This window comes from Fukomys damarensis, unplaced genomic scaffold, assembly GCF_012274545.1.
Source record: "Fukomys damarensis isolate Sample0158 unplaced genomic scaffold, DMR_v1.0_HiC HiC_scaffold_23, whole genome shotgun sequence".
Lineage (NCBI taxonomy): Eukaryota > Metazoa > Chordata > Mammalia > Rodentia > Bathyergidae > Fukomys > Fukomys damarensis.
In genome coordinates this window covers 48871132-48896365 of record NW_022900935.1, presented here as the reverse complement: position 1 = coordinate 48896365, position 25234 = coordinate 48871132, and the positions used below count along the sequence as shown (strand labels likewise).

Sequence of the window (25234 nt, the reverse complement as noted above, 5' to 3'; positions counted from 1 at the left end):
GCCTTTTTTTTTTTTTTTTTTGACAAGTCTGCTTTGGGCACCAACAGCACTTGGTATAGAATATATTTTATATTTCCTTGCTATGTAAAGATATCCCTTCTATCCAGAATGCTATTTATACAAGCTGCCCTTAATTCCCTAAGACAGCTTTTGTATTTGAGGCACAGTTTGAACAAAGACTTTGGGGGCAGCCCTCTGAAGATACTCATTTACACACACAGTTCCCTGGCCAGCCTTCCCGTGTCATCTCTGCTTGACTGTTGAGGTTCACTACCTTGATCACAGTCTTTCATAGTCTCATAAAACTAAATGTATTTCAAATGTAATAAATACACAGTCTTACTCTGGCATCATCCTGACATACTCTTTTCCTCTTCCCTCTTACCCACAGAAGGTCATGCCCTGATCTACACTATGTCATAAGATCCACTCAGCTCAGCCTTCTATCACTGGCACAAGGCAAAAGTGGGTTGTATACACGTCAATCAGAACAGAGCAGTACACCTCAGGGGAGGGACGGATGTGGCATACCACTTAAGAGCCAGTCCCTGGATCTTGAAAAGGAGCCATCAGGCTAGTGCTGGAAAACAACTTCAACTCTTTTCCATCTACTTGATTCTGCTTGTCTTTTGATCATCTCTGTTCCTCATCACCTTACCTCTTCAGACTCAGTATTGTTAGGCCCTAGTTTTTAAAAAATATAGACCTTCTCACATTCCTGAGGAGCTGCATCCCACTTCCCTCCCCTTGTGTCTCCCTTCTTCCAGGAGATCTAACTTGTCCTGTCAGAGTGTTGCTAAATTCACTGCCCAATGCTACCTTCAGTCCCTTAATTAATCAAGCCCTTTGAGAGAGCCAAGCTCTGGGCAGATCAATATCTGTATTATGTATGATGCCAAAAGGGCAAGTTGGGGATCTTAGGAAAACATTAAATCCAAAACTACTACTCCAGAAAAAAGATTCATCTTTTAGATATGATCAAAAAGTACGGTGACTATTTAACCATTTTTTAAAATGTTATAGTAAAAGACCTTGCCATTAATCCCCTCTGAATCCTCCGCCTCACTTCGGACACACTCGCCCCATCATTCTTGCCGCTTTCTGAAGCAGTTCCGGAGTCCTCTTCTGTGAGTGTCTTCAGTTGCACTGCAGCCGCCTAGTGTCTTGAATCTATTCAAAATGTTTGCCTTTTGTGGTCACTTTGACTTTGGGGAAGAACCGGAAATTGTACAGTGCCAGATCCAGTGAATAAGGTGGATGAGAACACACCATAAAGTTTTTGTGAGCCTGCCTTTCCATTGGATGTCATGTAGCAGCCACATTCACCATATTTTTGATCATGCCTCATAAAGATACTCTTGAAAGAAGACTTCCAGAACTCCTCCAGAAATTGGCAAGAAGAATGGGACATATGTGTCCAATGCAAGGGGAAATATTTGGAGGAAGACTGATGGCAGTATGTCTTTCATTACAATAAAATTTTAAAATTTAAACATTCACCCTATATTTTGATTAATCCTTATAACTTATTTTAATTAACATGATTTTACTAGAATTTTCATGAAATTCCCAATATTAAATTTCCTTAATGTATCATGTAGGTTGAACTTTTTGGTATTTTTTTTAATGTTTCAGTCTTTGATTTTAAAAGATAGAGCTAATTTTCTTCCCCCAAATCAATAGAAATGTGCTGTTTCCTCCACCTCCATGTGACATTTCAGCTTAAGAACATATGGAAAAGAAATAAAAACTGTAATTCTCAAAATTACAAGAAAAATATGGGGTTTTTAATCAAATTTAAATCAAAAAATTAATTATTTGATAATTATATAAATAGTATTAAATATTTATCCTAAGACCTTTACTGCCTGAAAAAATTGCCCCATGTTTTCTTAAATTCTGGCCTGTAGAAGAAACCAAGTGTGCCGTGTGGGGACTGATCCACCTCTGCAGGTTCGTATCTCTTTGGAATAGGTGAAATCCAATAAGATTTTTCACTGAGGCCTTTGCCTTTGGTTTCAACAGTGGGTAGTTAATGTTCAGTGGTTAGCTAGTTAATTTTAAGAGTGGCTAAATGACAATAATTATAAAAGCTTTCACTTACCTGGCACTTGCTGAGTTATATGTATATAGCACTGTTATAAGTGCTATGGGCATATCTTATTTAATTCTCATTAAACTATCAAAAGGTGGATTCTGTTATTCTCAGATGAGAAAACCTGAGATGTGGAAAAGCCATCTAATCCAGTGTCACACAATAACTATGTGCAAGAACCAGGATTCACTGTCAGAGAGCTGGACTTCAGAGTTTTCATTACCATACTTTAGTGCCAGAAAGAGTTACTATAACTGCTCCCATCAAGGATCATCCTCGCCAGATGGTACAGTGGCTTTTCCTGAGAGAGGGTAGTTGAGAATGGCTGAAAACATGAGAGGACATGAACAAAGACAAAAAAGGCTACAATGACTTGTTTAAAGATTGCTCAATGAGGCAAGCAGGAAAAGATCCATTAGTACATGCATAAGTATGACAGCTCTCACTATTGTGACTCCTGTCTCCAGCAGACAAAAATACCCACTTTCAGCAACAATTTCTGGACTCTTAAGGATGAAAGGATGATTATCACCTGGAAGGAAGGGTGATGGAACCACAAACTAGAGAAAGACATGGCTGGGAAGCAGGTGCACAGTCCTAAACATAATAGGCCGTGCTTAACTGCCAAGCTTTCTTTCCCCTCTTCAGTACTACTAAAGGCTCGAGGCATAATGAAGGGGTACAGAAAGGATAAACAGGACTTAACACCCACCCAATGAACAGTCTCTTCACTGATCCCTCCCCATTCTGCAGCGCCTGGGCGCAAGCAAAGAATTCCAGCCCTGGCCAGGGGTGATGGAGATGGATCCACTAGTGTTGGCAAACACCTGTTCTGATGCTGTAGCACAGGTGTTATAAGTCTTAGCCTGGAGCATCTTTGCTGCCTTTCAGTGAGCTGAAAATAAATGGCTGAAGTGCAAGTGGGCAGACTTAGCCCACTAATGTAAGCTGTTTGAGTGGGATAGCTCCTGGAAGAATGTCTGTCTCATGTTCACCGCTGCTCTCCATGGAATCCAAACGCAGGACTGTGACTGCCATCAACCAATTACAATGACAATCTTTATATATAATTAAAATTTGCAGCCGGGTGTGGTGGTGCACACCTGTAATCCCAGCACTCGGGAGGCAGGAGGATCGCTGTGAGTTCGAGACAAGCCTGGGCTACATAGTGAACTCCAGGTCAGTCTCAACTACATGGTGAGACCCTGTCTCAAAAAAAAAAAAATTGTGCCCACCCTCCCTTTTCTGAGACTAGAGAACTCATGCTTAAAAATGAGCTAATGTTAAGAACTCAAAACAATCAGTCCCCCCAAATATAAAGACCCGATCCAAAAATGGGCATCCGAAATGAACAGACATTTCTCATACAAAGAAGTAAAAGCAGCAAGAAAATATATGAAAAAATGTTCCACATCACTGGTCATTCGAGAGATGCAGATGAAAACAACACTGAGATTCCACCTCACCCCACAAAGAATGGCTGCTATCAAGAAATCACACAATAACAAATGTTGGCGGGGTTGTGGGGAGAAAGGAACCCTCCTCCATTGTTGGTGGGAGTGCAGACTAGTGCAACCACTATGGAAATCAATATGGAGATACCTCAAAGAGCTTGGACTGGAGGTTCCATTTGACCCAGCCATCCCTCTGTTGGGTATCTTTCCAAGAGAACTAAAAGAATCATATCACAGAGAAGTATGTGCACCCATGTTTATAGCGGCACAGTTTGTAATAGCTAAATCTTGGAAACAACCTATTTGCCCATCCGTTGGAAACTGGATAAAGAAGTTGTGGTTTTTCTATAAAATGGAATATTACTCAGCCATAAAGAGCGAGAGAATAGATTCATTCATAGGAAAATGGATACATATTGAAGATATACTCCTAAGTGAAATAAATAAGTCCCACATGTGTAAATACCAAATAGTTTCCCTGGTGTGAATATTCTGCAACAATGCATAAGATTCTAATAAGATTACTGACATTTAGAAATGGGAGGAAAGGAGCTAAAGGTGTAGGGAAGGTGTGATACGTAGGGGAAGAACAAAAAGGGAAAAGAAAAAAATGTGAGAGAATGAAAAGATGAAAATAAAGTGTTTGTAGATGGGGAGGGGAGGAGGGGGTGAAGGGAGGGCAGAGGTAAGGGGAAAAAAATGAGAATCAAGACTTGCCATGTAAAGGTACATGATCCCAACAATGAATGTAACTGTACTGTATCCCTAAATGTACCAATAAACTCAATAAAAAAAAATGAGCTAATGTTTCATCTTTTACATTTCAGAATAATCTTCAAGGATTTCTATTAAGTCACAGAATCAAAAGGGAAAGGAGAGAACAATCAACTCACTACGTCATGTCCTTTTCCTACCCCTTTATCTGAGAGTGGTCTATTTTCTGGAAATGTATAAAGTAACAATAATTTGTTTGGGGCCTGTGTCCAAACACTGAATTTAAAAAACATGGTTTATCATCTTGATCTGTTCACCTGTCGATTTATAAAGACTTTTGCATAGAAGACTGACAAGGAGAGGGCTTTTTTAGTTTAGTTTGTCTTACATTGCACCCAATAACTCAAACCTATTCAGAGTATTTTCCTGAGTCAGGAACCTGTGAAATGAAAATGCCACAACTGTCAGTGAAAACAATGAGCAAGATCAATACAAAAAGCAGCCTTTGGGGAGGTGATGGGGACATTAATTTAGCATTCTGTGTCTGCAGAAGACCACATTTTCTGCGAAATTTCCAGTACTAGAGTAACATTCAATGTAAAAAAAAAAACCCTTATACCTTGTGATTTTTTTGGTTGCCAAATTTACTGTCTAGCAAACCATGCTAACACCTAAAGGACCTAAGGCCATGGGGCCACTCTTAAATCACCCGCTAAGATTAGTTTTCTTATAGTCATTTATATTGTTTGCGTCATTTTTTTGGTAGGCACAAGTGTGGCAAAGTATAAAACTGTTGAGTGCCTGAATAATCTTTATTGCATCTGCAAGACTGTGTTGAGATATTCTGACACTGCAGGAATCATGATTATTCATGCATAGATTTACACTAGCTTCTTTATAGAAGACTGACAAGAAGAGAATTTAAGAGCTTCATCTGTCTTGTATTGTACCAAATAATTCAGGATATTGAAACCGAGGTCTGATTTAATCTGTCTCTATCACATTATCTAAATTTTCTTTTCATTGTCAAGTATATGATTAACATAGGAAACATTTGCCCTTTCCATCCCCCAAAGTAGTTCAAATAAAAAAAACGGCAAAAAATTTAGAAGCACCTATCTTTCCCTCCTCCTTTCATATAGCTTTATCATGTGCAATTTATTGATCCTCGGTTACATTCTTTTCATAATGTGCTGCAAAACAGACTTGTAGACATACATTTTCCATACTGTTATACAAATAGACTCGTTAACTTTGCTGTTATTCTTGAAGTTGATACTCCCAGTTTATTAAAATCTCGCTGGTGAAAGGGCACATTGAGCCTAGCAAGATACTTCAGTAGTATTGCTGGAGGGTTGCTGCATTTGCCTGGTTTCTTTTTTCTCAACCTGACAGAGGTGCCCTCCATGGCCACTGATACTCAGACAATCTTTCATTTTCAGCAGAGTTCTGGTGGGGAAGAGTCTCTAACTGAACCAAGACCATCAAGCAGGAAATCTGAGATTAAGTGTGATTCCAAACTTCCAGCAATTGACCAAACACCAGTCAAGCAGAAACATAAAAGTACTATGAGTCCAAGGAAACCAGAGCAAGTGGGCCCCAGCAAAACCTCTCCAGGTGAGTGGCCGGTTTATTAAAATTCATGGCGTCTAAATTTTGTGTCTTAAAGAGCACAACAATCAAACCGGTGGTATTAGCTAAACCTGGTATTTTCCAAGTAGTTAATTCAAGTTTTAGAAGGTCAATGATCTTACACAAATGGTTAAATTCATTTCAGAGTCAAAGAGGCATGAATTATGCAAAGTAACTACCTTGACTACCCACATTTTCTGCCCAGTGATCTGCTTTGTACAGAGCATCTTAAAATTGCTCCCTTTTCATGTTCTTCACCCTTCTCAGGGGAATAAAGGCATTTGGCCCCAGGTATCAAGTTTTATGACTCAGGCAAGAAGAGCTTTCAAAAGCATCTCAATGGTATAATTTATAGCCAAGAGGGAGAGTAATAAAGTTCTCTAGTCCTGGGTTTGTCCTCTGTGGGAGAAAGGAACTTGATAAACCCCTTCTTTTGTGCAATTTGGTAAATAATTCACTCTATAGCTGCCTTTGAAGCACAGACCAGTCTTCTGCTTGGGGCAGGAGTGTCTCAGTAGTATCTAGAAAGGAGCTAAAACCAACAGAAAGTTAAGAGTTCCTCAGGCTCATCCCCATCAAAACCAACATCTGTAGGAAACACTTGAATCCTTAGGGAACTGTGCGTAAGTTGGGGTAACTAGGCGGAAAGGTCTGCCTTCTGGGAAAGGATCCAAACTGACTGCTGAGGAATTCGTAAATAGCATGCAATTCATTAAAATCCCAATCACAGCTACTTCCTAATCCTAAATAGCTCCTGTCATGCAACCACCCGTCCAGTTAAATCTAAATGCATTTTTAGAAAATGGCAGCTTTCACTCAGATTAATCACCCACATTTTATTGCATTAATGAAGTCAAAACCAAATTGACATTTTCCCCTCTTGCTGCTGGAGATGGAACACAGGGCCTCATGCATGCTCGGCAAGCATTCCACCACCAAGCTACACCCTCAATTCCCAGCCCCCAAACTGATTTCTAAAATGATGTCCTCGCAGGCAAAGTCCCAACTCTCCCTCCTTATTTAATCAGAGGAAAGCATCCTAGTTATTTCTTCATTTTAAAGACTTTCAGTAAGAATTAGGCTTTTAGTTCAACTGTTTTAAGGCTGAAATAGAGCAAATGAGGTCACTCTGCAAATATCTCAAAATATAATTTGTAATTTATTGAATTGAGGATGTTTTATACAACTCTATTCATTCACTATAATTTTTAGCCTTCTTGTTGAAACCTGGTAGCTGTTTGTTTTGTCATCTTCAGGGAGAAATCATTAAAATGAACTGTTGAGGCTCACTCATTAATTTGTCTGATTAATACAGATGTGTTTTCAGCCTGAGCAAACTCCATGTGGAACTTACAACATTGACAATAAGAGGGAATTTATTCAGTTTTTATCCTACAAAATATCAAATTTAAAGAATTACCAGACTGAAAAATACCAAAGTTTAAGCAGGAAAGCCAAGTTGGCAGGAAGATAGCTTTTTCATCAAATAAGAGATGTTACTTGGAGCAAAAGCATTTATAAACCACCAGCTTTGTCGCCATATTATGGGCTTAGCCTATGTCCAAGACTCATGCCACTGTGAGCTATCCAGCCAGCCCTGTGGTCCTGGAGACTGATGTCAGTGCCACAGAGGCTGAACTGAGGCTGTAGCAGTCTGGGTTGATCAAGACGCTGGCTAAAAGCACAGCACTGGTGTGTTATAATCCATTCACCTAACGTGTATAGACTCACTGTCTGACTTAGTCACTAGCAAAGTGCCCTTTAAAATTTTTTATTCTGAAACACACTCTTGAAAATTTGCCCAGGCTGGCCTACTATTTAATCTCCTGCCTCATCTTCCCTTATATATACATATGGGCTTGACTTACTGTGAATTTCTGTGATAATACCCCTATCATAAAGAGGTTCTGTTTGATGTGAACTGTCATCTAGAACCCCTGAAGCAGATATTAATGGGCACAGGGCAAATCAGTGCCCTCTACAAAGAGATTCCTGGAACACTGTCAGATTAGCACTGTCCGCAGGAAGTCACACATTCAAGTTTAAGCTCGTATGTTCCATGGAAGTGCTTTGGGTGTGTTGACTCTCCAGAACCCTCATTATCCCTGTGTGTATGGTCGGGTATCCAGTCTACTGGCAAGTGCTCTGGAATCAAAATGCTGGATTAGAACATGAACTCCAGGGCCAGGGATTTAGCTCAGTGGTTCCACTGCCTGCTTCACAAGTGCAAGGACCCGAGTTCAATCCCTGGTACCAAAAAAAAAAAAAAAAAAGAAAAAAAGAAAAGAACATGGACTCCTTTTTTGGCAAGTGATTTCTCTGTGCCTCAGTTTTGTCATCTGTAAAATGGGAGGTAAAAGCAGGTCCTATGTGCTACCAACAGTCCCTGACACTGTAATCGCTCAATTTATTATTAGCATTATGATATCTAGCACATGAGAGCAGCATTTGGTAAAGAGAATAGAAAACAATATTTTTCTTGTCTTAAGGTTGTCCTATCCCCAGTTTTTTCCTACCTTTACAAAAATTTAAAAAATGCATTTTTTAAATCTGTAACATAAATGCAGGTACAGATACTTTTACTTTGCTCCAAAGTGAAACACCAAATGGAAAAAAAAGATAAATAATCAGAAAGCATATCCTAAGCCAGGGATATGATTTATCTCCAAAAAGACATGGAAAATTCAGGCAGTGTCAAGACCCAGCTGGGTGTGATGTGCAACTGATTCAGAAATTCTCCTTTATGACCAAGGCAAACGCTCATGTGGAATGAGAAATAAGCATAACACAGTTGCTTATATTTCAGAATTCTCTGTGTATCAGTGAGACACAGAGCAGTCAGCAGGCCCAGCAGGCAGGGTTACAGGGACAATCAGGGAGCTCTGGTGGCCTCCATCTCCTGCCTGCACTCACACCCTTCCCAGCCCTATCCTAGGTTGGAAAGGAGCCACCTCTCCTTTCCAGGACATTGGATGGCACCCAAAGGCCACTGTGCTGTGGTGTTATGGCACCAAAAGTCCTCTGTACCCCTTCGCCCGGCACACGGGAAGCCACTGTGCCCTCTCTGACTCTTCGCTCTCACCTGGAGCTTATGCAGAGCCTGTCCCTAATTATGTTCCAGGAAAATGGATCTGGATGGAGTCCTGAGAGCTTGCTTCCAAAATTTTGCCCTTTAAAGCAAAGCCAAGTGTTCTGAAATTATCCTCACTTATTACTGAGTTCAACATTAGTCATTATCAGATTCAGATTTGTAGGAAGAGCAGGACCTATTCTGTCTCATTGTGGCTTATCTTGAAGACATGTTCTTGTAAAACTAAGCAAAAGCAGTGAATTCAGGTTTTAAAAGATAAAAATCTAAAGTAACTGTGGTCCCTTTTGGATTGGAAATATTTAAAGAGCAGCCTGGAAGAGAATCCTAAATCTTCATCATTTGCCTTGTAAATAAATTCTATTGAAGATTTTCTCTGAAAGGCCAAGATTAATGGGTTTCTTGGCAAGTCCAGTTGGTGTCCAACAACTTTCCAAGCTATCTGCCCAAGTTAAAAAAAAAATTAAAACAATGGAAATGAATACTCCCACTTTAATAGAGAGAATGATAATTCTCAGTCTAGTTTTGCCTACAGTTCTGAGACAAGAGATGCTCAGGAGTGTCACAGAGCACAGACTGTGAAGTCCTGGCTTAGAATCCTGGCTCTACCTCTTGGTAGCCCTGTAAGTGGGAGCTGGTAACTTCTCTGAATTCAGTTTTCTCGTTAGTAAAGTGGAGGTAAAGCATTACCTACTTCACCAGGTGGATAAGAGGATTATGATCCTGGATTTTGACTTAGGTAAAGGTTGATTCCCCCAGTCTCTCCTCTGTTTATGAAGCCTGCTCCTAACACCACCAGGGCCAGCATCTGTGAGAAAACTCCTTGGCCAAAGAAACTTTAGTTTGAGATGTTAGATGCAATATATCTTAGTTCTAAAAGCTTTAAATTGAACATGAATGCAATCAGCCATTTATCTAGTACCTATGGGGAAATTATGGAATGCATTCAGCTGCCCCCTTGTCTCAAGGTGTATAATATCAGAGAGAACTGCTTTTCTCGCCCATCGCCCATTCATTCAGCCCTTCCTTCACTTCCTGAAGCCTCTTCTTCAGGCCTGAGACACAGAAATAAAACACTAAAGACCTGCCTACCCTGACCAAGGTAAGTCCCATGAGCTTACGGCAAGCACAAGCAAGGTGAAAATCCTGAAGAATAAGGACTTAGCCAGGTAAACAGAGCAAGAAAGTAGTGCCCAACAAGAAATGCAGAGAATACAAAGGCCTTGAAGAGAAAGACAACTGAACAGACCTCAAGAAGCTAAAAATAGCCCTAGTAGCTAAAAATTGTGCCTTCAAATGTCCCCAGACCAGTAACCAAGGCATTACCAGAAAGCTTGTTAAAAACACAGAACCTGAGGCCTCCACCCAAACTTTGCAGACTGGTAAACTGCACCTAACAAGACTTTAGGGATATTTGCGTGCACGAGTTTAAGAAGCTCTAGTTTACAGTCACCTTCAAATTAAGAGGTATAGAGGATAAAGTGTGGCTTCATAGGTAAACAAAGGTCTTGAAGAGCCTTGAATGTCATACTGCAGGTGATGGAGCAGCAGTCATCACAGGTCTATTGCAGGGAAGTGATACAGTCAGACTGGCATAGTTAAGCTGGTGCTGCGTGGGAGAAGGTGTTGGTTGGGAAAGTGAGGGTAGCCAGATGCAGCTGAGAGACCAGGAAACCGGAAGTGTGGTGGACCTGGAGCAGAACAGAAGGGCTTGGCCGGGAGTGAAAGCAGAGAGGATAAGGAAGAGGGTGTGAGCCTGAGGGGTATTTAAGGAATGACACCTTACAGAACGTGGTGACTTGGATGTTGTGACCGGGAGGAGATTATCAGAGAACTTGGGGATCTCACCCAAAGAGCTAAGCCCATGGAAGTTGCCATGTGAAGTCTTAGAAAACAAGAAAAAAGTGGAGGTCCCATTCTGTGACGAAGTCTTTGAGGTGCAGGCAGGACATCCAGGTGGAAATGCCAGCCAGCTCATGGGTACACAGGTCAGTAGAGCACTCCCCATTGCTAGGAGGAATCCAAGGCCTCACAGAGGAACAGGGGTTGAAATGTGCAAGAACGCCTTGCCTATGAGAGTGAATGGAGTAAGAAGGATGACAGCAATTAAAGGAAGAATGGGAGATGACAATTACGTGTAGAGAAAAACGATCAGAGAAGTAGAAACTACTTCGGGAGACGTTTAGGAAGGAAAGAGTGGATAATATTTCCTTGAGTCCTCTGTAGTGGGACACTCCTGATTCACTCCCTTGCACTAAGATCCTCCAGTGTAGGTAATGGTTTTCATCTGGATGGTTACAATGGATTTAACCATTTATTTTAGAATCAGAACTGATTTAGCTACACATCTCCCAGACTTCTCTGATGATGAGAACCATTAGGAAGGTACTTTGCTGAAATACAAATGCCTGCTTCCCCTCCCTGACCAAGAGTTTCTGTCTTAGCTACATGCCATTACAATGAAAAACTTGAGATAATTAACTTATAAAGAGAAACGGTTTCTTTTGGCTCATAGTTTTAGGAATTACAATCCAAGATGGGGGAGTTCTGTTGCTTCTGGGACTTTGGCCAGGCAGCACATCATGACAAGCATGCATGATGGGACAAAACCACTCATCTCTGGGCTAGGAAGAAAGAGGAAGGGACCAGGGACCTGAAGGACACACCTCCAATGATCTAAAGTCCCTTCTACCTCACAAGGGCCTCCATCATCTCTCAATAGTGCCACAGTGGAGACCAGGCCTTTAATACAGGAGTCTTTAGGAGACACTGGTCCCAACCATGGTGACACCCAAATCTCCAATAAAGGAGCCTGCAAAACTGTTTTGAACAAACACTACAGATGATTCTCACCCCAAAGGTTCAGGCAACTGGCCCTGAGCCTTGCTTCTCAAACTTTATGTCCATGGGAAATACCTTGGTGAAATACAGATTTGGTTCAGTAGTTTTGGGTGGGCTGAAATTGCATTTCTAGGAAGTCCCTAGATATGCTGCGCTGCTGGCCTAAGGAGCACACTTGGAGGAGCGAGACGAGAGAGATACCTGTCTCATTTTGCAGATGAGGAAACAGGTTCTGAGAAGGTAAGCAGTGATTCAAGGTGACCGAGCTGGTTAGTGGCAGGCATGGCAGACTCTGAGTCATGACTCCATCAGGTGCTCACATTCTCCTCTAGTGAAGTCGGCAGTTAGAATGTGAAATTAGAAAACAAATCATTAATTTCACTTGGACACCTTGCTTGTCCACCTGCCTTTCCCCCCTTGATTCCTCTCTCTTCCCAGGATCCCACCGGGATCTCTCTGCTTCTTTTCTTCTTTTCCCAAGCTTCCTCTCTGCAGCAGAAAGGCCAGACTAGGGCAAGACCACAGACTCCGAGCGGGGGCAGCTGGAGGATTGCAGGGAAGAGCCTGATGGAGTGAGACCCCACAGACCGCCATCTGTTGCTGCCAGAACAGCTCGTTAGACTGGCTGTGGGAGATAAGAGGAAGAGCCTTCCACACGGCTGCCTCAGGGAGTTCTTGGGAACTTGCTAGGGAAGAATTGTCCTACATCTGTCAGGGCTGCTGGAGATGAGTGGCCAGAAAAGGGTGTGAAGGTGACACCGTTTCCCTTGGTTAACTCCTCAGTGACTCCGATAAATCTAAGTGAGGTGCCTTCCGGGCAGAAGCCAGGCCTGCTGCATCTATGACATGTGGAAACCCTACTCCGAAGCCCCAAAGAAATTTTGAATCTTGATTCATGCACAGATTTTTTAATGTCCTTCCACACCATGAGTGCTGCTTCCTGATTGCTCTTTTTCTTTTGTGCAGGTGACAGCAGAGAGCACCCCCTGTTTGGTGTTGAATATTCCCCTTTCTGCTCTGTCTTTGCTTTCTCTCCTGTCCTGCAGCCTAGTATCAACTACTGCTGCCTCCTCCTGCCACTAGTGCCACCTGCCTCCCCAGCATCCCAGGGCTCTTACCCAAACCTCCCTTCAGTTATCTTTCCAACCATGTCAAGCCCAGCTTCAGCCTGCCCAGACCCCGTGCCCGGGTCTCCAGCATCTCTCTGTTACTTCCCCATCTCCTGCCCAACTCCATCTGAGACCCCTGTGCTGTGCCTGTCCGGCCCCAGAAGACCCAGTAAAATTTACCTCGTGTGGTAGGTCACTCCTAGCAAGGCACACAACACATTGGAGTCAGGGAGAGGGGGGTGCCAGGATCCAGAAGGCAGGGGGACAAGAGAGGGGCCAGAGGAAATGCCATGAACAATACCAGGAGGTGTGGTGCTCAGGGCAGCAGGAAGATGGGACGGCACTGCTACTTCCCTCGGGCTGAGATTCTTCTGATGCTGTTGGAGTGAACATCTAATAAAAGCCCATCATCTCCGGAGGCTCATTTGATTTCTTAATTTCTATGTCTGGCACTCTTTGGAACATCACCACCAGAAACCCAACAGGTTCTTCTGTGTCTGATCATACCCTTGGCTATGTGAATGGGCACATACCGAGGCCACCCTGAGAGAGCGGCACTGGGTAGATTGTTCTGAAAGCACACATTGGAACTGAAAACCCATCCAGAACCACACTAAGGAGGGACAAATTAAAGGACTCAGTCAGTGTTTACGTTCTCTTTCCTGACTACTTATTAGGCATTGCATTTCCTAAAATCAAAAGTCCCACCTCCTGAGTTCCAAAATAAAAACATATTTATGGTACATAATTAGGCATCAATTTAGATCTCCTTTGGGTATGTAAGATGATGCACATTTCTAGTGCACTCAAATAGGCAAATAGATGCAACCTATTATTTGTGACTGTACAGAAAGCTGCCTATTATGCCAAAACAATATTGCCTGTAATCCTTCCCAAAATCCAAAGGAAGCAATAAATTCTTCAAAGCAGCATCTCTTGGAAGGAATCTCAGCACCTCCTTGGCACCAGCAATCCTGATCAAGGTAGTGTTGGGAAGGATAAAGTGTCAGGAATTATATTTTCCTCCTTTTCAATTTTGTCTATCAAGAACTTATATGGCAAGGGATATGAAGACAATTAGGTGTGTGGAATAAAGGTGAACAGTTGAGTGGACTTGGCTCTCAATTGTCAGGATCTTGCATAAATATGAGGCTTGTACAGTTTGTTCCTTTTTCTGTTAACAATCATGATTTCCCAACATTATTAGAAGAACTGAGGCAGATGCCTTCTACCGATACAACTGTTCAGTTTCTTTGCTATTGGAAGTAGCATCCTGTTCAGATAGTAGAAGAGAGTATGGATTGTGTATCATCCAGAGCAAAGCTTGGCCTTCCCCAAAATTCACTGACAAATGTGATATTGAGTTATGTGGCAGTGAATTGAACACATGTCCTTTTTCAATAAGGCAAAGGACTTGTCCTACTACCTGGAGAGGAACTTGCATTTCATCTCCCGCTGCAAATATGAGTTGGGTTTCCTGCACATTAATATCTGCATCGTGCCATGGTGAAACCTCATCTTAGAAAGGCCCCTAAAATTTGGTTCACAGTCCATGTGGGTAATGTGATTAGCAATTTGGAATAAGTGGTGAATGTTTGAAACTCTTAAATCGATGTGTGCAAACTATGCAGTCATGCAGGATTATCTCATTTGTCACTGTGATTGCAGATGGGAAAGAATGACTATTTTGCAAGAGCTTGCTTTTATAGAATCTAAAGGATATCACGGGAGGAACTCAGAAGTGCAGCCAAATTAGATCATAATCTTTAAAGTCATGACCAAAATATCTTACTCATCTTTGTGAACCCTCAAATTATGGCATAGTGAGGGCACACAGGTATTTGTTGAACAAATTATTATAAAAAGAGTTGCTATTTGCCTTTTGGATTTTATAAAAGAAGGCTGGGGAGTGAATCAACAAGAATACACAGGAATGAAGGCTGCTGAGTAAGTTATTCTCAACCTGTGGAGCCTGAAAAGCAATATATTTCTGGTCAAATTCATGTCTCTCATAGGTGTCACCTCAGATTTCTCATTATCAAGAATATTAATAATTAGTAAGAGTAATAATACTCTTTATGGTAGAAGAAGTAGCCATTGTTTTCAGCAGCTGATTAGCATCAGAGACTGAGTTAGGCCATTTATATATATTTTTGCTAAATGTTACAGTAACTTAGAGTAATACTCCAGTTGTTGAATTGCTCTAAGCTCCACTACTGAAACAGCAAAATTTGAAAAAAAATCTGCTGGTGTGTGTAATTTTGTTCAATAGTCAAACTGAAAATCCAATGAAAAAAACCTGTATAGGTAGAGAGTGAGCCACATGTTGCATCTTTCTGTGGACACAAAAGGGTAACACTTCTGGCTAAGCATCACTCTTGCCCACACAGCATACAGTTCTCGTGTTGGTGCATTAAAACTTTCGTCGTGCTCTTTTTTTTTTTTTTTTTTTTGCACTTTATTTGAGTAAAATATTGTAACCATGGCCCCAAAGAAAGTAACACCAGCAGTAAAGCTAAAAGGAAATGAGAATCACTATAGAGTTAAAGAAAAAAAAAGTCATTGTGAAATTTGTTAAGGTCCTGGAAGAGTGAATTTATAAATGTAATTTTGGGGCCTCAGAACCAATTATTTGGTTTTCCATTATTTCTTGTGGGAAAATATGTTTAGTTCTTGAACTTTTCAGTGTTCAGACCCAAATTTGGAAATAATCGAGTTTAACAACCGAGGTATCACTGCACTCTGATTTTACAGTTGAAGAAACTAAAGTTCAAATTGCCACAGGTCAGGAGTTCCTGGCTTTGCCTCACTACCAGGCCTGGTAAAATAATCTCATTGTTCAGCTTTATTACTTTAGTTCATTGAGAACTTGATTAGAGGAGACATGGTTATAGTTTTAGAGATCATTTAAGAGATCTGAGGCTTTAAAGAAAGCAGTTTTTTGAGCAACAGCCACAAAAATGACCTTTCATCATAAGTGATCTTGGGTGTTTTTCTTAACAAAAAGTGTATTCTTGTTTTGAAGTTTCTCATAGTTTGGGGCTGACTGCATCTTCCTGAGCCCTGCAAATCATACAAGGCAGTTAGTAATACCGCACAACAGTGTGAGGCAATACATAGACTGGCTGGGGATGGTCTTTGTCCTTAAGGAGCTTACAGTCTACTCTGAGTTTAATAAACATTAAGCATTTTTTTTTTTAGTATATGCACTGCTGAAACAAGCACATTAAGCGATTTTTTTAATGTTTAAATGCTAAAGGACATTTTAAAAACGGAAAACAAAGGCTTTGGAAAAGGCAGAGTCAAAGCAAATTTGGTAGACATGAAACTCTTTCTTGAAGGACCAGCTGGCTGGTGCTGGCTGGGGAAGGAAGAAGCCCTCAGGGAGGGAGGATCGCACCCAAGAAGGTGGGTGGGCGGCCTGCAGGCAGTGTGAAGTTTTGCTGCTGGGTGTGGAAGAATGTGAATGTTCTGCTGGGAATCAGAGTAAAACCCTTCATGGCAGAACCTTTGGGACAGGTCCTGACTTACAGCCTGACCTAAGCCCCAAGCCTGCCCCTTCTCCAGTTTCTTCTCCCCAGTAAGAATCCTGAAGCTTCCTCCCGCAAGGAGCAGCAGTTGATCTCTAAAACCTAGACGGGGATGAGTCCTCAGGTGACACGGGAGAAGAAGGTCTGACTCCAAGGAATGCAATTTTGGGTACTGAGAAAATGCTTCCCCTACATCTTCTGTGGCACCATCCCTTACTTAGAGCACCCAGTCCCTCTATCTCTCACCCTTCTTCTCCCTCCCCTCTCAGTGAATCATGTCTAGTCACCACTCTACACCTTCCGAAGGACATATCCTCATTTTCCAGAGAACTTCCACTCTGTTCTCCTTTCTGGACACACCCACATCTCTCTGGGCTCCACTAAACTCACCAGACACTGCCAGCAGCACCCTCCAGCTGGTCAGTTCCCTGTGGAGCATCGTTCCCTGTCCTGCGGCTCAGAGCCACCCCTGCCCCACCTCAGGGCCTGTCAGGAGCAAATAGACCCCATCATTGTAGTAAAATAGGTTCCACAGGCTACCAGAGGGAGCTTTCCTCTCTTCCCGAATCTGGATGGAAACATTCATGCAATTACAACCTACACTCTGAAAAAATCCAGTTGTCCCCACATGCCAAGAAAAGCTGTCCTCACATATACCAGCCAGGGGCCTGTCCCAGATTTACCCCTGTTTTCTGCTCACTACATCTGTTTGTGAAACTCTTAAACTGCCTAAAAGGGAATGAGCCTGGCAAATTTTCTTGGGGAATTCAGTGCAGAAATTCATGATTTAACTGTCCGGTGAACCCAAGAACTTACAGAAATGCAAGGAAATGTCCCCCACATTCAGTTGCACGGACGCTTAATACACATGAAGCAGAGAACCAGCTCTCAACCTAACTTCAAATGAGAACCTTAAAAGAGCTCATTGGGGATTCAGCCCATGGTAGCACTCCTGCTACTGTCCTCCATCTTGGTACAGTAGTGAGCAGGTCACGGGCAAGAAAGAGGGTGTATGGTCCCAGATTCTCAGAATCTTCCATGAAGACCATGTTTGCTAATAAGCAGCCTGAGGACATAAATATTGGAAGCACAAAATATGTTGTGATCCAAACTTGGCTGAGCACTTAGGGGTCAAGTCCACTGTGTGTCCCAAGAGCCTTCCTGCCAGTGTTAGCAATAGGCTCATCCAACACCCATGAATTAGAAGCTAGAAACTTCTTAGCAAAGGAAGGGCTTCTATAGCCCCTGTATTGCTGGTGTCAGGGGTGCCCATTAACAGTGATAATGGCCTTGTGAATTAGATATTGTTATTTCCACATAACAAGTGGAGTGAATGGAGCTTTGAGGAAATAAAGCAATTTCCCCATACTAAGGAGTAAGCCAGGTTTCAAATCTGGCTCTTCTCTGACCTCTGAGGTCCATTCCCTTTTAACTACACCACCCTCCTTCCACATTGCTGGGCTCTCTGCGTGTTTTTTATTTGGAAGATGTTTTCCTGCAAAAACCTAATTATTGAAAAGATTTTGTACCTTTCTGTGGCAGAAGCACCAAAAATTTTATCAAGGAAGGGGAGACCATACCTTGGGAGATTGACAGTCAGCCCAGAAATGCACAGTTTAAGAGCAGCTGAGGACAGAAGTAGACAGAAGTGGCAGCCACCAGCAAAGGCACCAACTCGCTGGGGACCAGGTAAGACCTGTGGCTGCCACAGTTTCGTCCTTGGGGAAGAGGACTGACTTGTGCTTGTTACCTGGTGATTTCTTTGATTTTTACCTGTCTGTGTTTGTATGTATTGGAGAATTACCTTTAAATGAAGTGCTTACAGAGCTTTACAAGCAAACTACTTCAACTCAGCTTTCTTCTCCAAGAGGAGCTAGTGGGAAAAGGGGGTAGGGAGTTGATCGTTCATTATTCTTTCTCATTATTCTATAAGCATGATTGTTCATGACTTTAGGTGGATGTGGCGATGGAGAGAGGTGGAGAAGAGCTCACAGCTCTGGGAGGACCCCACCTGGCCATAATTCCCACTCACCCCCAAGAAGGATACGATGAATGTCTTATCCCGTGGCAGACAGATCAATTTCCCACCCCACCCTCCCAAGATTCTCCCTCTGATCCAGGGCAATCATAGTGTCAAGATCTTAATGTGCAAGAAATAACATCAAAAAGAATATATGCTTTATCCCAAAGCACCGGCTTAGTGGAGCCCTTCTTTTTCTAAGTTTCTGTCCCGAGCAAACATCTAATGGCCCATGCCATCCGTTCTACTAGCCATGTCACCTTTCCTGTGGTGGCAAAAAGGGAAGGAGATCAGAACCTAAGGACTCAAGGAAGGAGACATATCACAGCCAACATTGCCCTTAGACAAACCACAAAACATTACATTTATTGTTACTAAAGACAGCAAATGATATGAAATTGAATTTATTTTATTCTAGTAATAATCTGGTTAAGTGGCTAATCTGAAACCATTTCTCAAAAAAAACCCCACTAAATACGTGTGGTGCATGAGTGATACACGTTTGTTTTTTTGAAGGATGAAATTTCAAGTTAAAGCTAAGGTATAATAAATAGATACATAGGGGACTGGGGATTTAGCTCAGTGATTCCGCCACCTGCTTTGCAAGCTCAAGGTCCCGAGTTCGATCCCCGGTACCAATAAATAAATAAACAGACAGACACATAAAACATACATACATACATACATACATGCATTAAGGTTGCAGCCTTCATATGTCAATATGATATATACTGGTGGACACATGTAGAAGGACAGGGCAGAATTTAGATGTTTCAGAATTAGGCGTAATTTGAGTATTCATGAACCTATACCAAGGAGACATCCCTGGAGGTCCCGGTGATCGAAAACCTCCAACTAAGAAGGGCAGACCTCAGTTCTAATGTTGCGGTTCCTTTTCTTCCTGGAAGTAGCATCCTGGATGGTCACACGGTCACTCTGAGCAAGTTTTTTTTTTTTTCTAAAATAAGAATAATAAAATCTGTCTTGCTGCAGTGTTACAAAAACTAAATGAAATAATATATAGACCACTCCTGGCGCATAGTAAAAGGCACTGACTGAACTATTGTTAGTTTCTCTCCTGCCACCTCCCCAGCAGCTCTCCATGAACTCTCAGGTATTTGAAAGGTAAAGTTCTCCCTGCATAAAATGTTCCTGGGCCCATGGGCACCTACAATCCTCCATCTTCACCCAAGAGACACCTCTGTCATTCTGTGAGCTACTGAGAAATAGTCCCAGTTTTCTATTATGCCAAGGCTTTTTATCTTTCCGCAATTATCACCTCCCTTTGGTTCCTTTCCTTGTATTCTACCATGGCTTGCATAAATTGGAGTAGGAACCAGATATTTGAATAGTATCTGTGAATAACTTGGAGAAAATATGACCAAGATATACCAATCGATATAAAACAAATCAATGTAAAAAAGCATGAAGACATAATAGAAAAATAGGAAAGGAATATGACAGACAATTTCACAAAAGAAATATTGATGGCTAATAAACACTTTTTAAAGTTCAGCCTCTGTAGATAATAAATATATACTCACAGGATGTGAGTTTTGGCCTACCAAATTGGCTAAGGCTTACAAACAATATTTAATAGCGACAGTAAAACTAACAACTAATACTTCTAGCACCTATGCATTAGCTGTTATTTACTGCTGATGACATAGTTAGTTAAAAGAGATATTCTTACATCCTACCTGGAGGGTGATTTGGTGCAAACCATCTGGAAAGGAATTTGGCAACAGGCGTCAGAATTCTCTAGAAAGTGACTTTTGACTTGGCAGTTTCACTTCCATGAAGCTATTCATCAAAATATACAAGCAAGGCTATTAATCACAGCATGGTGTGTGACAGCAAAAACCACAAAATAATCTATATGTCCAGCAATAGGGGAAGAGTTCGGCAATTTATGTATATTCATGCAGTGTACCTTATACTTACAGTGTTCTTAAAGAATCATTATAATGACCTGAGATAATGCATATAGTGAAATATTTGGGGAAAGAAGGCAGGGCATACAGTTGTATGTACAGAAAATGTCACAATTTTTTTAAAAAATACAGTTCACGAATGCTTCTGCTCACAAACAATTCAGTTCTCAAACAGAAGTGTTCGGCAAAATTTTGATTCCATTCACAAACTCCACATCATGTGACAAACACAACCACAGCCATCCTTCCCACACAAACACAAGGGTGGCTACAAAACAAAGTTAATTTCATGAATCAAGGTACCACCGTAACTCTAGATAAAGCAGCTCTGTGCCGTAAGTGCAAGTGATTTCAAGGAGCAGGTGGACATAAAAGGGAGGGAGCATAACAAGGGTTTTGAGGCCTGTGGTTAACCATCTCAGGGTGTTTAATTCAATGTTAAAATGGCTGAGCTGAAGCAGGATGAAAATGACCTGGGGGCCTTGGGTCTGCAACCCCCCCCAATCAAGTCCAGAGCTGGAACAATGGTCTTCTGACCTTTTGGTTATGAATAGACTTGGATTATTTCATCCACTTCTATAGTTTCCACATTTTCTCCAATGACCAGAGACCACTTTTATGTATTTTTTATTTTTTGGTATCGCGGATCATACTCGGGACCTTGTGCTTTTGAGGCAGGTGGCAGCATCACTAAGCTAAATCCCTGGCCCCACTGACCACTTTTATAGCTGGAAGAAAAAAATGAAAAGTACATGACTGTTGGAATGTAGGGCGTTACTGCTCAAGCACGTGAGGAAGTCCAGACCAAAGGCATAGTCTTAAGGCAGGCAGACACTTGTTCTGGTTTCATTTCGTGCACTGGGAACTCTTGGAGATGGCAGCCACCCCCATCCACAGCTGGAGCCCAGGCAGGGCCTCCAGGAAGCATCCAGCATCTGCAGGGCTTGGGCTATGAATAGCACATCCCTGGCATAGCAATTGCAGAGCTTATTCCCAGCCCCAGCGCTATTGAAATCTGCTGCCTCTTTGATAGACACAAAAAATGGGGTTAAAATAGCATAAATATAGAATGGTGCGGTCTGCTACCTTTAAGGAGAGCACACACCAATCCGGACACACACACACACACACACACACACACGCACACGCGCACGCACGCACACACACACATACACACACACACACAGAGTTGCTCTGATTGCATTTTTAAAGAGGAAGATGATAGTTACGGTGTCAGGGAGGGCTGAAGACCCATTCCCGGGTGGGTTTCCAGGAGCTCTGTGAGTTTCACCACAGTGTTGTAGCCTGTGTCACCCCGTGACAGCTCAGTGGGAAGCTTCCATGAAATGAGCTCATAGTTCCTGTTGTTTCCAGTTTCTTTTTTTCAGAAGCCCCCTAGTGGATTCTTTTGCCCATTAGGTGTCTCCCCCTTCCCTGGACAGAGGCCTGAGCTGAACTGGTCAGAGGTAACAAGGATGGGGCGGGGGCTTCTCAACCTACAGTGGGATTCCTGTGTTTAGGAAACCACCAGAAGCATCAGGTTTCAGCACTGTTAGCTGACTTCTGAAGCTCTTCATATTCAAAATGAAAAGCAATCAATCAGAGCCTACACTTTGATTATTAAATTTATATCACTTTTTTTCTCAAATAAGCAAACAAGAAAAAAAAAACACATTCAGTTGGTTTTCTAGAAACACCAATGTCTCCACATGTGAATCAACCCAGTAGGGTAGGCAAGCCAGCTCCATACATAGCCAGATGCTTAAAACGTCCTTAAATTGCAGATACATCTCTTACTGGGGTTTATAAAACCCCATGAGGGGCCTGGCAGGAGAGTTTAACTGATTTCTGGAAGAGCTTATGAGTAAAGATTCGCACTGTGTCACTGAGTGTCCCATGCAGCTAACAATAAGAGAAGCTTACAGAGTATTAGGACATTAGAGACTCGAGCCGAGGCTCCCCTGTGAGCAGCCTCAATTAAAGCAAGTTGGTATCGACTTGGCCTTGGCTGAGCTGGCCACTCAGAGGATTTGCATTTCCCCAGCAGAGCTGTTATCACAGACCTTCCCAGACCCCTAGTGTCCTGTCCACTCGACAGGCAGACTGCTTTAAAAATTAAGTGATAAGGACAGCAAAGCCTCAGCAGATTCACTGAACAGCAGAGAAGGGAATCCAGGGGGGATGGCCCATCAGGACGGAATAAAGGAAGGAATCAGACAAGTACTTTCAATTTTATACCCACATTGTCAGGGTGAAAAACCCTTAGCCACTCACACCGCCGTGAAGTCCCATGGGTCCTGGTTTTCACAAGGAAAATGGAAGTCCAGCCAGTGTCTTAAGGGATAATATAACACAGGATAGTGGTTAACAGCGCAAACCCCCTAGTATCAGGCAGGCTTGGGTTCAAATGTTCACTCCATCAGTTACTAGAAATACAATCTTGTATAGCAAGTTATGTGACCCCCCCCCATGCCTTGATACTTGAGCTCTAACGTGGTATGATTGCGGTACCCATCTCATAGGGTTGTGAGGCTTAACTGCATGTGTGATAATACCTGGTGTGGTTCTGACCCTCAGTGTATACCCTGAACAAGTACTGCATATTTATCTTTTGTATAAGGAAGTTTTGAATAAGTGATCCCACCAATAGAAATCCCTACTCAGTGGGCACTTTACCTCTCTTCTGTCTACATGAAGAACTTTAGGGCAGGGAAGGTAAAGATGCAGTGATAGCCAGTGGTTATGAGTTTACTAGAGGCTAAGGAGACAGTGACTTCTTGAGAGATGCATAATTTTTATTTTCATTAAATAGTAAGCATGAGGACCGGGATTTAGCTCAGTGGTTCTACCAGCTGCCTCATAAGCGCAAGGTCCCGAGTTTGATCCCCAGTACCAAAAACAACAAAAAAAGACAAACAAAAATAGTAAGCATGACCACCATCATCAGTGTACCTCAGTACCAGCTTCTCGAGCCTTCCTCCCAGTCTGCCAATTTGCCAATATAGTTTTCACTTTTCTTAAGTTTTTGTAAAGCAGGAGGGTCATAAAAATAGTGGGTTTTCTGGAAGTCATTCCCAGGATGCTAGTTTTCCTTTTCAATTAATATAGAATGAAAACCAGTATTCTGTGAGATGTTTATCCACCCTCAGGCCTGACTAGCCTGGAGCTAGACAGGTCTTCCTGAAGTTTCTGCAAAAAAGAACTGGTATCCTCAGAATTCTGTTTCCCCAGAATCAGCCTGAGCTTCACAGATGTGGAAAGAACCCAGAAGCAGTAAAAAGAAGCCAGCTGTGCCAGACTCCTCCTGTACCTACCCGTTTTGGCCACGTACATTTTGTTCTCTAGGACTTTTTTTTTAAAGGATTTCTCATGCTTGTTGTAGAGGGCTTTCATCCATGGTATTTTAACAGAATGAATTTGTCTTTTTTCAAAGATGATCCAGTAGTTCACCAAGAAGACTCAATGTGGGCAATCAAAACAAAGCTGAAGAGGACAACTCAAGAGAAAAGAAATTTCATTTCATCCTCACAGCTGATGAGGACAGCTGAGAACCCCGCTGAAGGAACCAAACAAGTAGACCAAAATGCTCTTTCCCTGAATGAGCCATATTCTGCCCTATCTCAGACCTTCCAAAGAATGAGGAATCCTCAAGTGTTGAGTGGGTCCTTGGGGCCACCACTCACATCCACCACCATGGGAGGGCCAAGAAAGACACCATTTAGGTTCCAAGACAAAGAATTTTATTCCATGTTATCACTGAACACTGAAGGAGAAAATAATAACATTGGAGAAGAAACCTACACGGAAGAAGAAATTCTGTTGGTTGGTATGCAGTCTCCCTGTTCTCCTTCCAATTATAAACCAAGTACATTTCTTGGGACATCTGCCACTTATGCCAAAAATAAAAATTTTGAAGAAAATGATGAACACTGCAGAGGTAATTCTTTAAGAAGCAAGCCCAATGGGGGCTCATTAAGAATAAGCAATACAATGGAGCCAGTGACAAAGCAGTTTTCTGTCGGGCAAAGGATGCTCCAAGACTGGCCTGATGGGCAGTCTGCTGAAGAAAACAATCGTAGAAACAGTGGAAATGAGAAAAACACCTTTGATTCATGCCACACCAAATCCAATTCCAACCCAGACAATGATCTCAATGATGAAAATGTTTCTGGTGATTGCATTTCTGTGCATGATGGGCCTGGTATCTGTGACTACGAAAGAGATTGCCAAGACTATTTAAGTGATTCCAGAAATTCTCCAAACTATTTAATTTCTGATAGACCAACAGCTCCAAGATCCTCAATGAATTCCTCTTATAATGCTCTTGGATCATTAATGCATATTGCTCTGAGTGATCATGTTCCAACAGACTTGTCAGCGTCATCTACTTTGGGTCATCCTTTAGATCCAAGGTTCGGTGTTTGCCAGCAACTGCCTCCTATTAGAAGTAGGAGTCCCAAATAAGCACTAATACAATTGTAGTGGGGGATTTAAATACCCCACTATCACAAATTGACAGATCTACTAGGCAGAAAATCAACAATGAAATAATAGAACTGAACCAAGCTTTGGAACACATGGACTTAATAGATGTTTATAGAGTATTCCACCCCCAAAAACCAGAATATACATTCTTTTCGGCTGCACATGGATCATTCTCCAAAATAGACCACATATTGGCTCACAAAACAGGTCTAAATAAATGCAAAAAAATTGAAGTCATCCCCTGTTTATTATCAGATCATAGTGCAATCAAACTAGACATCAATAGCACAAGAAACTATAGAAACTTCACAAGCACATGGAAACTGAACAAC

General features: G+C 42.0%; 1 protein-coding gene across 2 annotated transcripts in view; it reads left to right on the top strand.

Moving 5' to 3' along the window:
* The window catches only part of Marchf10 (membrane associated ring-CH-type finger 10), a 90260-nt gene that overhangs the window by 32508 nt on the left and 32518 nt on the right, over window positions 1–25234 (top strand). The window contains exons 4-6 of one of the 2 annotated variants that reach the window (XM_019209485.2): window positions 5706–5880; window positions 18006–18152; window positions 23851–24855. In XM_019209485.2, coding sequence (XP_019065030.1) covers window positions 5706–5880; window positions 18006–18152; window positions 23851–24855 — 1327 coding nt within the window. Of the gene's footprint in view, window positions 1–5705; window positions 5881–12790; window positions 13207–18005; window positions 18153–23850; window positions 24856–25234 lie in introns of those variants that run through there. The other variant, XM_010637503.1, reaches the window with a different exon arrangement.